The following is a 15,470-nucleotide window of genomic DNA, read 5'->3' on the forward strand; positions in this document are numbered from 1 at the left end:
TGCGTCGCCGTTGAGAGCCCCGGGGGCAGCGGGGTGCCCAGCTCAGCCGTGGTGCAGGGAAGAAGGCACAGCTGCGCTCTGCTCTTCAGGCGGAGAAGCTGGGTGTCTACTCTGCCTGCAAGGTGCCTACCCGGGCCACAGGGAGCTGCACGGGCCTGCAGAGCACCGGCGGGTGGGCAGGGCCAGTCCCTGGCCTGGGGAATGGTGTATGTGGGAGCAACCCAGGCACCCCTCTCCCAGCCAGTGGCACCGACCAGCTACCTTCTCCCCTGTGCACCCCCTGCCCAAACAACCCACCTTGTCCTGCCACTTTTGCCTCTGGGCAACCTCCACCCGGCAACCCCCCCTTGCCAGCCACAGTCACCTTCACCCCTGCATCAACCTCGGGACCCCACCCACCCACCTGCCCACTCCTCCCTTGTGCAAACTCCTCCCTGCCACCTTCAGCCCCCTGCAACAACTCCCTGGCACATACACACCCCCGCCTGCCAGCCCCTTGCAACAACCCCCTCCTGCCCACTTCTCCCTTGTGCCACTCCCTCCCTGCAACGAGCCCCTTTTGCCTCTGTGCAATCTGTTCCCTGCCACTACACCCCCACCCCCTCCACCTCTTGGCTCATCCCTTGAATCAGAACTTTTTATAGGGAACCAGTTGTTAAGATTTTGGTAGCTCATCACTGCACAGACCCCACTATTGATCCTGAAGCTGCTACACCTCTCCAGACAGGTCTCTTAAGTCTCCTAGTTTAGTCATTTGCTTTACTTTTACTGAGTTTGTTATGATGTTTCTTTCAGAGTTGCTGTGGTTCTAGAAATTTCTTTCTAAAATGGTGGATTTTGATAACCCTAAGAACTCAAGATTTGTTAAGGAAGGAATGTGCTCACAAAATGTCTACCCTGGGCCAGAATTTGCTGTGCCCTGCCCTGGGTAGCAGAGCACACATATCGTCTAAGAGCCTTTTAACAACCCACGTGTCCTTTTCAAAGTAACTAGGTGTTGCACATGTTTATTACTTCCTAAAGCCTATCCCACAATCTGGCTGGTGAATCTTGCTCATATGCTCAGGGTTCGGCTGATCGCCATATTTGGGGTCGAGAAGGAATTTTCCTCCAGGGCAGATTGGAAGAGGCCTTGGAGGTTTTTTGCCTTCCTCTGTAGCATGGGGCACGGGTCACTTGCTGGGGGATTCTCTGCTTCTTGAAGTCTTTTTAAACCATGATTTGAGGACTTCAGTAGCTCAGACATGGTGAGAGGTTTATCGCAGGAGCGTGTGGGTGAGATTCTGTGGCCTGCATTGTGCAGGAGGTCAGACTAGATGATCATAATGGTCCCTTCTGACCTTAATATTTATGAATCTATGAATTCCAAGACCAAGAACTATCCTAACTCCCACTCCCTCAAAGCACCCAATTGGGTAGAAGGGATGTCTATCAAAGAAATAACCAATGAAAAGATTTCTTCTATCCTTGACAGGCAAGTAGGCAGAGTTTTGAAAGATCCTGCCACTAGCAACACTCTGCAGCCAACACCAGTTGAGCAATTTCAGCTGCAGAGAGGAGGGCGCTGCTGTTCAGGAGCAAAAAGGTACTGTTTTGGGCATTTTTTTCAAACTAAAAAACAATGAGCTTGGTGGGTGGGGAGGGAGGGAGGCATTAGAGGGTGGGTGAGGAGTCTGGTTCTGGGTGCTATTTAGAGCTTGTCTGAGGAATGAATTCCTTGGTGGTGAGGAGGGTGTCTGAGTGGGTGAATAGGGGTTTACTTCGGGGAGTGGATTGAGGAGGGTAAGGGAGACTGGAATGCAACTAGGGTCCTTGTGAATCATATGGAAAGCTCTTGGAAGCTACATGAGGAAGGGAGCTTCGTCATGGAGAGGGGGAGATTGGGAACTCCAATAGAGAGAAGTCTTTATACTAATGCAGATCCAAAGGGGAGGGGATTGGAACATGAGAAATGCTGGGGGTGAGGGCATAGTGTGTATTCTAAGAGCATTGTTTGGGGAGATTGGGATGATAGTGTGAATTTTGTGGATGGCAGGAGACCAGTAACTTAAAAGACGAGACATATTAGAATGTTAATATTTTCAGCTGGTCAGTGTAAAAACTATCCATTTTACATTACACATGTTTAACATTTCCTGCCTAATTTCTTGCTGCTAGTATAATCTAAAATATTAAATATGACTAAACTTAAAATGTAGGTGAAGCTGGCAATAACATAGAGATGTACAGTCTATAGTCTGTTCAGATTCTTGAACCTTCATCAGTGTTTCCTGAAACCCCTTGGAATTCCCTCTAACTGTACAGTTCACAAATTGCAATATGCCACTGTTAAGCTTGAAAGTCATGTATGGGTTTGAGAGGTCCAGTCTTTGAAGTCTGGGAGCAAGGGTGGCCTAAAGGGACCTTGGCTGGGGTCTGGAATGCAAGCATAGCTGGTGTTCTAAGGCTTCCCATTACCATATGCCTGCACTGATCCACCAATTCCATATGAATTTGAAAATCCTAGCAGTTCATTTAATAAGTCCATTGAATGTTTGGGTTGCAGTGTCATGGCCTAAAAATAAATGTACTTCTGAAAATCTGTGCTGTCTTCATAGTGGCTTCCAGCATCCCTTTGGACCCTTGAATTGCACAGTTGGCCTGCTTGCTATAAATCATTGCGTAGGGTCACTGGCAATCTTCCAGCGCATTTGTGGTTTCTCACTTGAGGTCTAGGAGACATTAATTCTCCCAGGATGTTGGATCAAGACCCAGACTTTAAAGTCTTGCTCAAGCAGGTGGTATTTCAAAGATTATCAGTGTGAATATGTTAAAAAAGTTTCCGTATTGCCATATACCAGTAGAAGCAATTTGTATCCAGTGGCTAATCCCTGTGATCCAAAGATGCTTGATACTAATTAAAATGTGAAGTAGGAGAGTCACTTAGGATTTCATATCATTTACATTTTTAAAATGTACAGCTTAGGACAAAAGAGGAAGAACTATATGTCCAAAACAGCATGTATATTGTATAATGTGCATCTATATGATGTGATATACTTGGCTGAATAAGTGTTCTGAAGAAACTTCAGAAGTGCTCAGGATAACAAGTAATGTCAGTGGGGAAGTTTTAGAGAGGCCCCGAAGAGTGAATTCAATACCAGCAGAAAACCACTTACTGACCTAAAATGTAAAAATATTGGGATGTTCAGTTGCCAAACAAAACAGATTTTGGCACTTTTTAAATTTCTCTAAAATGATTTAACAAATTTGCAATCTTTGTGATATAGGTCTAAGAAATTATCTGTCCCAGCTTCTGTCGTATCTAGAATAATGGGAAGAGGTGGGTGCAACATCACAGCAATTCAAGATGTCACTGGTGCTCATATTGATGTGGACAAACAAAAAGATAAGAATGGAGAGAGAATGATCACAATAAGGTACGGTACATGGAAACAAAATAATTGTAAATTGACTTGGTACAAGTTCTTTTCTTACGAAGTCTGCTTATCTTTAAGGTACGACATATTGGTTCTTTGGCACTAGTGTATAGTGCATAAATTGCTGACAGCAGGACATGCTGAAAATCTGATACACAAAGTTAAACCATAAAATAAGCAAATATCAAGAAATAAAACTTCTTGACTGTTCCATTCAAGTACTGTACTAATATAGGAAAAATAAATTGTTTAGTTCAAGAAGTGGTGCAACAAAGTGAGAATTCCATTCCAGAGAGAAGATTAATACTTTTTTTTTTTAATTTCAGGGGCGGTACTGAATCAACGAGGTATGCAGTGCAACTCATCAGTGCCCTTATTCAAGATCCTGCCAAGGAACTGGAAGACTTAATTCCTAAAACTCATATAAGAACACCTGCTCCAAACACCAAATCAATTCATGCAAACTTTTCATCTGGAGTCAGTACCGCAGCTGTTTCCAACAAAAACTCCTTCCCGCTCGGCGCACCACCTCTTATCACGTCGCAGTCATCGACACTTTCTACTTTCCAGCCCACTAACAAATTAAACAAGAATGTTCCAGCAAATGTGCGTTCTTCTTTTCCAGTGTCTCTGCCCTTAGCTTATTCCCACCCTCATTTTGCCTTGCTGGCTGCTCAAACTATGCAACAGATTCGGCACCCTCGCTTACCTATGGCGCAGTTTGGAGGAACTTTTTCACCTTCGCCGAACACTTGGGGACCATTCCCAGTGAGACCAGTTAACCCTAGCAGCACAAACAGCTCTCCAAAGCATAATAGTTCAAGTCGTGTAGGTAACCAGAATGGGAATATTTTACAGACAGAGTCTACTGGATTAGCTACTGCTAATTGTCCTATTACTGTCTCTTCTGTAGTTGCTTCCACCCAACCGCTGTGTGCAACAAGTAGTCGGACTCCCTCATCAGTCAGAAAGCAGTTGTTCACCTGTGTTCCAAAAACAAGTGTGGTGGCAACAGCAATCTCAACTGTGACAAGCACCTGTAGCGCTCTGCCTTCTGCTTCCTCTGCACCTGTAAACAACGGGCAAGTTCCCACAGCATTTCTGCCCTCTAATGTTCCACAAACACAGCATTCTGCACTTAAAACGGACTCTTTCTCAGCTATCTCAGCACCCAAAGAGAAGGTGTCAACACCAGACCAACCTACTGGAAACACGTGTGCACCATCTTCGGTTGCAAGTAGTTGCAATATATCCACTTGCAGCAATCCAGGAGTCCTAGAAACTCGCCCGTCTAGCAGCCCTGCACCTCTAAATAACGTCCAAGATGAGATACTGCCAACCAGCATGTCAGATATAAGTTCTTCTGTGTCGATGCCTTTTTCATCTAGCTCAGAACCCACTCCATTAAGCTTAGCTTCACCCAGATCAATTGCTGCAGATAATCAGGACAACAGTAATTTACCTCAGTTAGCTGTACCAGCACCTCGAGTTTCTCACAGAATGCAGCCTAGAGGTTCTTTCTATTCAGTGGTACCAAATGCAAACTTACATCAAGATCATCAGTCTATTTTTGTTACAAATCCAGTTCCTTTAACGCCATCTCAAGGTCCACCTGCTGCAGTGCAGCTTTCATCAGCCATGAATGTTATGAACGGTTCTCAGATGCACATTAACCCAGCAAACAAATCATTGCCGCCTACGTTTGGGCCAGCAACGCTTTTCAATCACTTTAGCAGTCTTTTTGATAACAACCAGGTGCCAGCCAACCAAGGATGGGGAGACTGTCCACTCTCCACACGAGCAGCAGCAGACCCATCTTTTACTGTTCAGTCTACTTTTCTGAGTAACTCTGTGCTTGGACACATAGAAAATGTGCATCCTGATAACTCCAAGGCTCCTGGATTCAGGCCACCTTCCCAGAGAGTTTCTACCAGCCCTGTAGGTAAGTCCACAAAGTTTCTACACTGGCATAAAGAGACAATCCTGCCATTAGTCTTTGACCCTATTCTCAAATTGCTCCAGCAATACTTTACAATGTAGTATGCATAGAACTCCAACCTGAGAGCTTAACTTGCCAAGTTTAATTTCCAAAAACTATTTAAAATTATACACATCCAGTTCTTTTTCCCACCTCTCACCTGTCAGGTACTGGTAATGCTGCGGAAGCAACCACCATTGGCCCTTTAAGGAAATAAGAGCCTTGTGGCACTTGTCGAAACTCCACTCACAGGTGTCTAATATTGATTCCATCTGGAGGAAGGATGGATTGTCATGGTGGTAGGCCAAGGATAGTAGGAGATGGGGATCTTGGTGGATCCCTGTCCTCTTGGTGTTTCGAACTTGGTCACTTAACATTCTCAGCATATGGGACTTAGTAAGGGACTGAACGCTTGACAGTCCTGCTGTCTTTTCCCTGACATTTACCTAGTGGACACACAAAGGATGTTACCCTTACCTCATTGCTCTCTTCAGATTTGTTCATATTTCAGAAGATTAGACTGTATTTTGAAGACAGGTGCCTAGAGCGCCTCACTTCCAAGCTTTCCTAAGTTAATTTGCTTCAAGTCTTTCACCCAACACCATCCCACAAACCCTTTTAAAACTTTGGGTCAAAATTTCAAAACTTGGATACTGAAGTTAGGCACCTAAATAAGTGAACAGAGTTTCAGAAGTGATACGTTCCCATTGAGTTCAAATGGGGCTATGGGTGCTCCGCACTTCTGAAACCGGGCCTAACATCAAAAGTCAGAAAATGTTTGCCAGGGTGTGTCAAAGAGTTTTTAAAATATTTTAAATTTAAACTAGGTAGCTGAATTCTGAAGAGCACAAGCAGTTAGACTGCCTATGATCTCTATGCTCCCAGTACAAAAAATAGAACCAAATTCATCTAGAACTGAGAGAGCTGGAATAGTCTCACCTCATTCATCCAATCCTCTAATACAGTAACTCTTCACTTAACGTTGTAGTTATGTTCCTGAAAAATGTGACTTTAAGCTAAACGATGTTAAGCGAATCCAATTTCCCCATAAGAATTAATGTAAATATGGGAGGAATTAGGTTCCAGGGAAATTTTTTTTGCCAGACACACACACACAGAGTATGAGTTTTAAACTATTTAATACTGTACACAGCAATGACGATTGTGAAGCTTGGTTGAGGTGGTGAAGTCAGAGGGTGGGATATTTCCCAGGGAATGCCTTAGTGCTAAATGATGAACTAGCAATTGTCTGAGCCCTCAGGGGATTAACTCATTGTTAATGTAGCCTCACACTCTACAAAGCAGTAGGAATGGAGGGAGGGGAGACAGCATGGCAGACAGAGACACACACGGGGGTGTGAGAGATGCACATTTCCCTTTTAAGTACTCTGACCCACTCTTAAGTACACTGCCTTGTTAAGTTAATCAGCAAGCTGAGACCACAGCTGCCAGGAAGCTCCCTGAGTCCCCCTGCTCTATGGAGATGAGGTAAGTGGGGTGCAGGAGCAAGGGGGAGGGGGACAACCTGACAGCCCTCCTCTCCTCCCCCACCCCGCAAGCAGGAGGCTCGGGGAGCAGCTCTAAGGCAGATGGCGGGAGCAGCTCATGGCAGGGACAGCCGAACTGCAGGCAATTGATAGCCTGCTGGGCGGTGGCTGCACAGGGAACTTAGGGAAGCTGATAGGGGGGCTGCTGGTCCACGCTGGTTCCAAGGCCCCACCAGCCAGCTGCAACGGGCTGCTCTTCCTGCAAGCAGTGGACAAAACAGGCGGCATTGCACAACTTTAAACGAGCATGTTCCCTAATTGATCAGCAATGTAACAACGAAACAATGTTAACCGGGACGACTTTAAGTGAGGAATTACTGTAGTAGAATTGTCAAGTCCTGCTCCAGTGGACTCCAGAAACTCTGCCTTTTTAGCAGCTCCTCTTTTTCTCATGGATAGCCAAATTTGACATTCACCCATTGTCCAGGAAGATGTGGTAAATAGACAGTCTGTCAAATCACTCAAATCCCAAGGATTATGTACATAGAATGGCTCTGAAGGCAATTATGCTTGTAAAGGAAAATGAAACTCCTTCACAGCGGGTAACTATTAAAATTCTAAAAGTTACCCATTTTTCATACAAAATGCTACAAGATAGAACTGTAAAATAACTTAAAATCTCTGAGAGAGACACACGGTGCATGAGGCAAGATGTTCTATTGGACCAACTTCAGTTGGTGAAAGAGACCAGCTTTCTTTTGAGTTTACACAGAATTGGTCTCTTTCACCAACTGAAGTTGGTCTAATAAAGCATAGTACCTCACCCACTTTGTCGTTGTCTCATTCTGGGACTAACATGGCTACAGCACTTTAAATCCCTCACACATTTTACTCCAAGTATATTAGGGTGCTTTAGGCTCTACATAAACCACTGGGTTAGAAATGGTAAGAATTATGCTCCAACACACCTTACACAAGTGTCTCTTGGAAGAAAAGTGAGGAATATTTTTTGAATTGAAACAAGGGGATTTTGACAGACTGAAGATTATTCAAATTGGAATTTGGCTGGGGCACTTACAAATTGATTATATGCTTTAAAAAAACAAAGTTGTGCCACCTCTTCTCCCCAGTCCTATAGTTGGCATTCTCATATGTAGAGGTCTGTTACATCCTCTAACCACAGAACCAGAAGGCAAAAGTAAAAGTTTGTCTGGTCTTTAGTCAATTACATGATCTGCCACCCTGCCTGGAATCTGAAGCTCTTCAGATTGTGTTCACTTGTCTCTTCTTAGGGAAAAGGATTTAAGTTGATGGTGAGTAACAAGAACAATAGTTTTTCAGATCTATTCAGGTTGTCCAGGTCTTGGGATCTAGAAAGTTTCAGTGGTCTTTGGCCTGCTCCAGCATCATCCCCTTACAGATGTGTGTGTATAGGAGAGCAACTAGCACAATCAGTTTCATTTACTTCCATAAATGTCACCCTCCTTGTCCCTTTCTGTTCATTAGTCAGACTTTGAAGTCAGCCCTTTAGATGGGATAAAGCAGGGTGGATTGATTTACATCGTGATTAAATTAGCAAACAGGAAATCTTGATTTAAATCAATCAATTTTAATCGTGTTTTGCATTTGTATTTTTTTATTTTCCTAAAGAAAGGTTAATTCTCGTTGGTGATAACCATTAAGGCCAGGTCTACGCTACAGATCTATATCAGTATAACTGCGTTGCTCCAGGGTGTGAAAAATGCACACCCCTGAGCAACGTAATTATGCCAGCCTAACCACCCATGTCGACAGCGCTGTGTTGCACAGCTACCACCTCTCAAGGAGATGGATTAACTATGCTGACAGGAGAAGCTCTCCCATTGGCGTAGTAGTGTCTTCATTAAAGTACGTGAAGGCGAGCCCTAAGACATTTTCAGTTGCAACTAAATATAGCCTTTACACTAAATGCTTTTTGCAAACCAGGATACACATCTGTATATGTTTATTTAAACAGTTATATAGCTTAATTTGCATTTATTCAGATTCTTAATCTTTATTATATTAGAAAATGGTGAATAATCCATTTCTTTACTAGGTTTTTTTTTTAATTTGTGATTTGTGTTAAGTTCTGTTTGGTTGGGAACTCAAATTCAACTAAATGGAAAAATAACTCATTTTATCAAAAGTTTTATCAACACATGTTTTAGTTTTAAATATAACAGATTTATTAAACAAAGGAAGTATCTTCAGTTAATTGAACTGATTGTTTCTTGCATTATGTCCTTCAGGATTTTAAAAGGATTTTATCCTTACACCTCCTTTTTATTCATAGACTGGAAAACAAGCTTTCCTACTCTTTTTTTTCAATCTTCTATTGGTTTTTTAACTTTGAGTGAACTAATCATTGAACTGAAGTGAAGACAATATTTTCTCCGTACCTGTGGAAGAGGCAAGTGCCAACAGAAGCTGGTTTAGCACTTCAGCGAACTCTTATTCTAGTGGTGCTCACCAGTTCAGTGGTTTGACTTTCTTTAAAATTTTGGCAGTAAATAGATACTGCTTAACTTTTTTTATTTAATTTAAATTATTTTAGTAGATTAGAGTAAATTTAGGCCTTAGCATAGGTTGTCATAATTTCAAATTTTAAATAGGCTTATTTTTAATAACAAACCTGTGTTTAATTTAAAAATCCAGTTTTAAATCCATTTTTATCTATCCTGAGATGAAGTGGGATGTACTACTTGGGTGCTTACCTCAGGCTGAAGTGACAGGTTAGACTCACAGGAAAGAGTGTTCTTCTGTCTATCGAAATTGGAGCTTGTTTAGCTGATGATATATAGTTGAATTACAGGTTTCTCATAGTTCTGTGAAGTCAAAAAGTCCCATTTGTTACTGACTTGCACTACTGTGCTGTGGAGTGCAACATCCCTGGGCTTTAGGCAGTCTGGCAGTCCTTGCTGGTGGGCCAGTATACAGTATCTTTATGTGTTGTACCAGTAAGGTGAGATCTATCAAAATGGCTGCTAGATATGACATTGCACCTGTAAAACTCCGCAATGGTTTGTTCTCCAAGTTTCTTCTTCACTAAAGTTCTTTTGTCCATTTGGGGAACAGTTAAGAATACTTGGATTTCCACAAACTGTCTCTTGGAGTTCACTTTTGTAAGTTGGGTTGGAGCAGAAAGCCCAGTTAAGTTCCTCACTTGCTTGAGTCTTAAAGTAGGAGTTTTGACGAGAACGTTCATGTCGTAAGCAGAATTTGAGTACTTTTCTCCCCGTCCACTGATACCGAAAATTAAGATTGAAAGCAGAGATTCCCAATTTGCTCACTTTCTTTCCAGATACTTGTGATTCCCTGATATGGTTTATGGCTGTGGGTCCATTCAGGACAACTGTCTTTTTGTCCTGCCTTCGCTTTTCATGTCTGCTAGTCCAAGCAGTCTACAGAATTGGGGACAGACTTGCATGCTCCTTTTAGAAGGCTCCAGACAAAACCAGAAGGAATCCATTTCAATCACTTGTTGTGCTTCCTCTACATTTTAGAGGACCCAGTTTGTGTGTACTAGATTAAAATGCATTACAGTAAGCTGGCATACCTTGAGCTGTAACACCATCACAATGCCTTGAAACCACACACAGCAGACGCCCTCACAGTGGAATCTGATTTTGAGGGTCTTCCGTAAGATCTGGAGTAGCAATGATCCAGGTTAAGTTAACCCTTGTAGTTGGTAAACAGAATCTCTCAGAAGTATCTTGGAGCCTTGAGAAACTGGACTTTGAGCATAGTTTTCATGTAGCATTAGGACACAGTCTCATGCTACTGATCCTCATTATGCAAACTTGTCTAATCATCCAGAGAAACACATTTGAAATGGCATAAGTTGACACGAATTTAAGCATGTTACTATTCCTCCACAGTATGATGCAGTAATCAGGCAAAATACATAAGTGGGAGGTTGGTGACCTAAACCAGTTCACATGCTGCTTAGTGTGTTGCCTGCAGCAGCCCTTATTGATATTAGATGTTTCTTCTTTCCTCTACTATTGCAAGGGTAATGTATTAATAAAGGTGGCATCTTTTATCATGTTAGCCTATCTGAAACTGATGGTGCTGAACTTGTGCACTTCAGAAGTTTCAGGCTGATTAAAATATAGCAGCCCTTCAGCCTCTTCATTCCACTTCCTGCAAAAACTCGTTACACATGTAAATACCCATGAAAAGGGTGACTGGACAACTAAGTTTAAATTGTATTTGGAGCAGTGAATCTTCATGGTGCCATGAAGTATTTTTCCAAATAGGTATATTTCATAAGTTTTACATTTATTTCAGGCTTACCCTCTCTAGATCCATCCAACGGCTCTTCAGCTGCCTCTTCAGCTCCTCTGACCGGTTTTTCAGCAAACATACAACGGGTTTATCTTCAAGGGCCAGCACCTGTTGGGACTCCCAGCTTTAACAGACAGCATTTTTCACCACATCCTTGGACGAGCGCTACAAATTCATGTAGGAACTTCATGGGTCTGTCTTAATTATCTATACATTTTTAGTGTTTTAATTATTGTCTTTAGCTACCAGTTGATTTGTGACTTTGAGGGGAAAGCAACCAGTGGATTTAGAAACTATTATCAGTAATTGCTTTTAGCCTCAGTAAAGATTGGAAATGTGTGAAATGGTATCACAAAAAGTTTTATGGATCTCTTATGTGAAATGCCATAGATTCCATTAGTATTACCTGTCTTGACGCAGCTTCAGGAGGCTTAGGGGTATGTCTACACTGCAAAAAAAAGACATGTGGCAGCAAGTTTCAGAGCCCAGGTGAACTGACTCCAGCTTGCACCATGGGGCGGAAAGTAACATTCTGGCTCAGCCTGGACCTAGTCTCTGAAAAGTAGCAAGGGGAGAGTGGGGCTAGACATTCTTGTGCCAACCTGAGCAAGAACGTCTACGCTGCAATTTTTAGGCTTGTAACCCAAGCCCCACCAGCCCAATTCAGTTGACAGAGGCTCTGAGGCTCACGGTTGCAGGGGTTGTTTTTTGGGGGGGGGTTTTGTTGGTTTTTGCAGTGTAGATGTACCCTTAAACTCAGTGAAGAGAAGCTTAATTTTTGTGTCCTCACAACACGGGGAGCTTTCTTATAGTGTAAAACTGCATCAGATGAAATTGGCGTGACTTTCTCAGATTGGATTATGCTTCATTTTTAAAACCTTTAAAATAAGACTTCTACAATTAATATTTTATATACACCTCTACCCTGATATAATGTGACCCGATATAACACGGGTTCACATACAACGCCATAAAGCAAGCTTCTTTCTCTCACTCTCTCACTGTCTCACTCTCTCACTCTGTCTGGGAGGCAGGAACTGTGTGGGGGCACTTTTGGGGGCCCCGCAGGCCCAGGGTGGCCCAGGGGATTAGCGAGGGGCTGGGAGCAGCCCGCTCTACTTCCCTAATCCCGGCCCCAGCCATGTTGCTTGGGGGAAGGGATATCCACCCGCACTCACCAGCAGTGGCGGAAGCAGAGCAGCTGGGCCCCAGCCCACGGCACTCCGCTTCCTGCCACCGGTGAGTGTGGGGGGGCATCCTTTCCCCAACTCCCTGCACTCACCGGCAGTGGGAAACGGAGCGCCGCAGCTGGGAGCTGGCGGAGAGGAGCGGGCTGGGGCCAAGTTGCTCCACCTCCTGCTGCCGCTGGTGAGTGTCTGGGGGCAGGGGTGTGGATAGGAGTCGGGGGCAGGCAGGGGACAGAGAGCAGGGGGGTTGGGTGGGGGTGGCATCCTGGGGGTGATTAGGGATTGGGGGGGGGGTTGGAGGGGGTGGTTAGGGGACAAGGAGCAGGGGAGCCAAAGCCAGTTCGATATAAATCAGTTTCACATATAATGCGGTAAGATTTTTTGGCTCCCGCGGACCACATTATATCAGGGTAGAGGTCTATCTTAAAATTCACTGACATTTTTAAATTGTCTGAAATGACAGTGAGAGGTTCTCCTTTTATGGAGCAAATCTGGGAGAGAGTGGCCACATGAGAAGTTTGGGTCTTTGCAATTCAGAATCTTAGTAATGGCAACTCTGAGTACAAAGGCCAAAATAAACTTGGGTGCCAAAACTAAGGGTGGGGTTTTCAAAAACACCTGTGACAAGTCCCACTGAAAGTCAATGGAACTTATGCTTCTAAGTCATTTGAGCTTTTTTGGAAAATCGCACCCTGAGTCTATATCCCACAGGGAGTTGGGGATGCTCAGCACCTCTGAAAACAAGGCCAGTTGAGTGCCTGGAAAATTTGGGCCAAGATTTGCAGATCTCTTCATAAAGTCTTCCGGTTTTTTGTCCTTGTCTAGTAAATCTAAAATATTTACAAGAAGATCTAGAAAATGTCAGACTATCCTGTGTTTGTAACCATTTATGCAACTAATTTAAGAAGCACAATCACTGGTGAAGGATCTTTCCGGTGGGCCAAACAGAAATCAGTCCAATGACTATTCTGCCATAAGTAACTCCAATTCTCTCACTAGCTCCAAGGGATTATAAATCAATAAACTTTTACACCTTTCATAATCTTTGTTACAGAATACGGATTGGCAGTTTAGAGGGGAAATTGTGGTATTTAACATTACTTTAGTGTTCCATGTATAATAAAGCAAGAGAAATATTTTGTCACCAGGTGAATCTCCTATTCCATCAGTTTCATCAGGATCATCTTCACCCCTTTCAGCTGCTTCTGCACCTTCTAACTTGGGCCAGCCAAAAGCAGGTAGCACAAATCAAGATCGAAAGGTACCACCTCCTATTGGGACGGAAAGGCTTGCTAGAATTCGACAGGGAGGTTCTGTCACTCCTACCCCCTTAGGAACTAACTTTACGGCTCCTGTTGGACATAGTGGTATCTGGTCATTTGGAGTTAACAGTGTATCAGGTAAGTCAGTCTCATACATAATAAGTAAGCTTTCTGTTTTTTAAAAAAAAAGAAACTCAGATTTTAGGCTATCACTACATTAGTTCTCAGAAGCAAGGGGGAAAACAAAATGCCAAACTTGTGCTTTTCGAGGATCAAATTTGAAATAATAAAGTAATACGTGGTAGTTGTATGTAAAAAATCTTCCCTTCTAAACCAGAGAACAAAATATACTTTATCAACTGCATGTAAGATTACTTTAAAGGCAGAAACTAAAAGGAATATCAAGGGGATGTCACAAACAGAGAGCTGGCAGGGATAGAGAGAAGAGTTCAGAAATGTGCATATTCTGATCCTTTAAGGGAATATATTGGGGAAGTCTTTTAAGTTCTTCATTCGCTAAGGAACTGACCCATAAGGACCACAATTAGAAAGGAAGGTTAGGGCAAAAGAAGTGATTGATTTGCAACACTTTATGTGGGTACAAATCCAGAAACATACTCTTCTTTACAGATGGGCTGTTAATACAGCCTCAATATCCCACCTGGGATGGGATCAAGTCTCGGAAGAACAGAGGTATTTCTTTAGGTTTTGTTTCATAATTGCTTTTCTGTTCATTTACTCAGCTACTCTGCAGGATTTTCAGAGATAAATACCTCTGATGTTATAGCTGACAGACCAAGTTTTTCATGATTAATCCTGAAATCTGTAACCCACCCCCAAGATTCTAAAGAATTTCTTGATAGAGATAGGGTGGGCTTTGTCAAAATGTTCCTTATTGGGTAACGACTGACTCCGATTTTCTTCAGGCCAAATCTGTTTTGCTAGAACCATTGCAATTTTCTCTCATAATATAGAATTCTTCACCTGGCTTAGATCCTGCAAAGGTACACAGTAAATACATAATCTCTGAAAGAGTGATTGAAATCTTCTATACTGTTAAATCTGTTGAACAGAAATGTAACTTCAGAATGAGAACAAATAATGTTTTTTTACCTTTTCTTCAAAATTTGGTCTCCAAATTTAAAACTCGGTCTGAAAGCTGTGGTTGCATTTCATTAATTAGTAGCTTGTCATTCAAACTATTTTTAAAAATAAGGTTACAGTTATGACAAGCAAATAAAAACTGGGGCATTCAGATTGAGTGCTGTTATTGATCCTTAATTTTTACACTTTTCTACTCCATAACTCTTCTTGAATAATATGAAATAAGTTCTGTTCCAGGCAACAGCAATTTTTCAAAAAAAAAAAAAAAAAAAAAAAAAAGACTTCTAAATAGCTGAAGGTTTATATTCAGTTTTTGGTAGTTCCATTTTCAAGTTCTTACTGATAATCACAAAGTGCAGTGTTTAAGCTGCAGATTGTTTTCATTAGGAATTTTAAGAGATTGTGTATGTAGCAAAATAAAATGACAATTTTAATGGTCTTAAATTTTGTAAAGCTCGGGTTTTTTTTTAATTTGGTCTGACATTATCCCATTAGCCTTGGGGTCTCATCATGGCTGTTTTTCAGACTAAATTTATAAACTTGTCATACAAATTGGCAATATTCATAGATCGCAGTTCTATTAAAGCTTAGCTCAGTGTTGGGCTGAAATATTGGTTTGGTATTCGGTGCAGGAATATAGGAGAATGAAAGAAAATTTTTATCAGGCCCAGTCCCACATCTCCAGATTTCACCATCTTCTCCACTTCAGTCTTCAGAAAGTTCTC

The 15,470-nt window shown here is 42.4% G+C and overlaps 1 protein-coding gene across 12 annotated transcripts in view; it reads left to right on the forward strand.

Annotated features, from left to right (window-relative positions):
- Positions 1-15,470, forward strand: part of LOC311524906 (ankyrin repeat and KH domain-containing protein 1) — a gene marked incomplete at its 3' end in the record, with an annotated part of 207,119 nt that overhangs the window by 187,064 nt on the left and 4,585 nt on the right. For 3 of the 12 annotated variants that reach the window (XM_084636533.1, XM_084636540.1, XM_084636545.1), the window contains 6 exons: positions 1,475-1,585; positions 3,270-3,419; positions 3,746-5,361; positions 11,196-11,384; positions 13,528-13,779; positions 14,272-14,334. In XM_084636533.1, coding sequence (XP_084492659.1) covers positions 1,475-1,585; positions 3,270-3,419; positions 3,746-5,361; positions 11,196-11,384; positions 13,528-13,779; positions 14,272-14,334 — 2,381 coding nt within the window. The remainder of the gene's footprint in view (positions 1-1,474; positions 1,586-3,269; positions 3,420-3,745; positions 5,362-11,195; positions 11,385-13,527; positions 13,780-14,271; positions 14,335-15,470) is intronic. The other 9 variants (XM_084636541.1, XM_084636534.1, XM_084636543.1 and 6 more) reach the window with 6 other exon arrangements.

This window comes from Lepidochelys olivacea (assembly GCF_965140295.1).
Source record: "Lepidochelys olivacea isolate rLepOli2 genome assembly, chromosome: 8".
Taxonomy (NCBI): domain Eukaryota; kingdom Metazoa; phylum Chordata; order Testudines; family Cheloniidae; genus Lepidochelys; species Lepidochelys olivacea.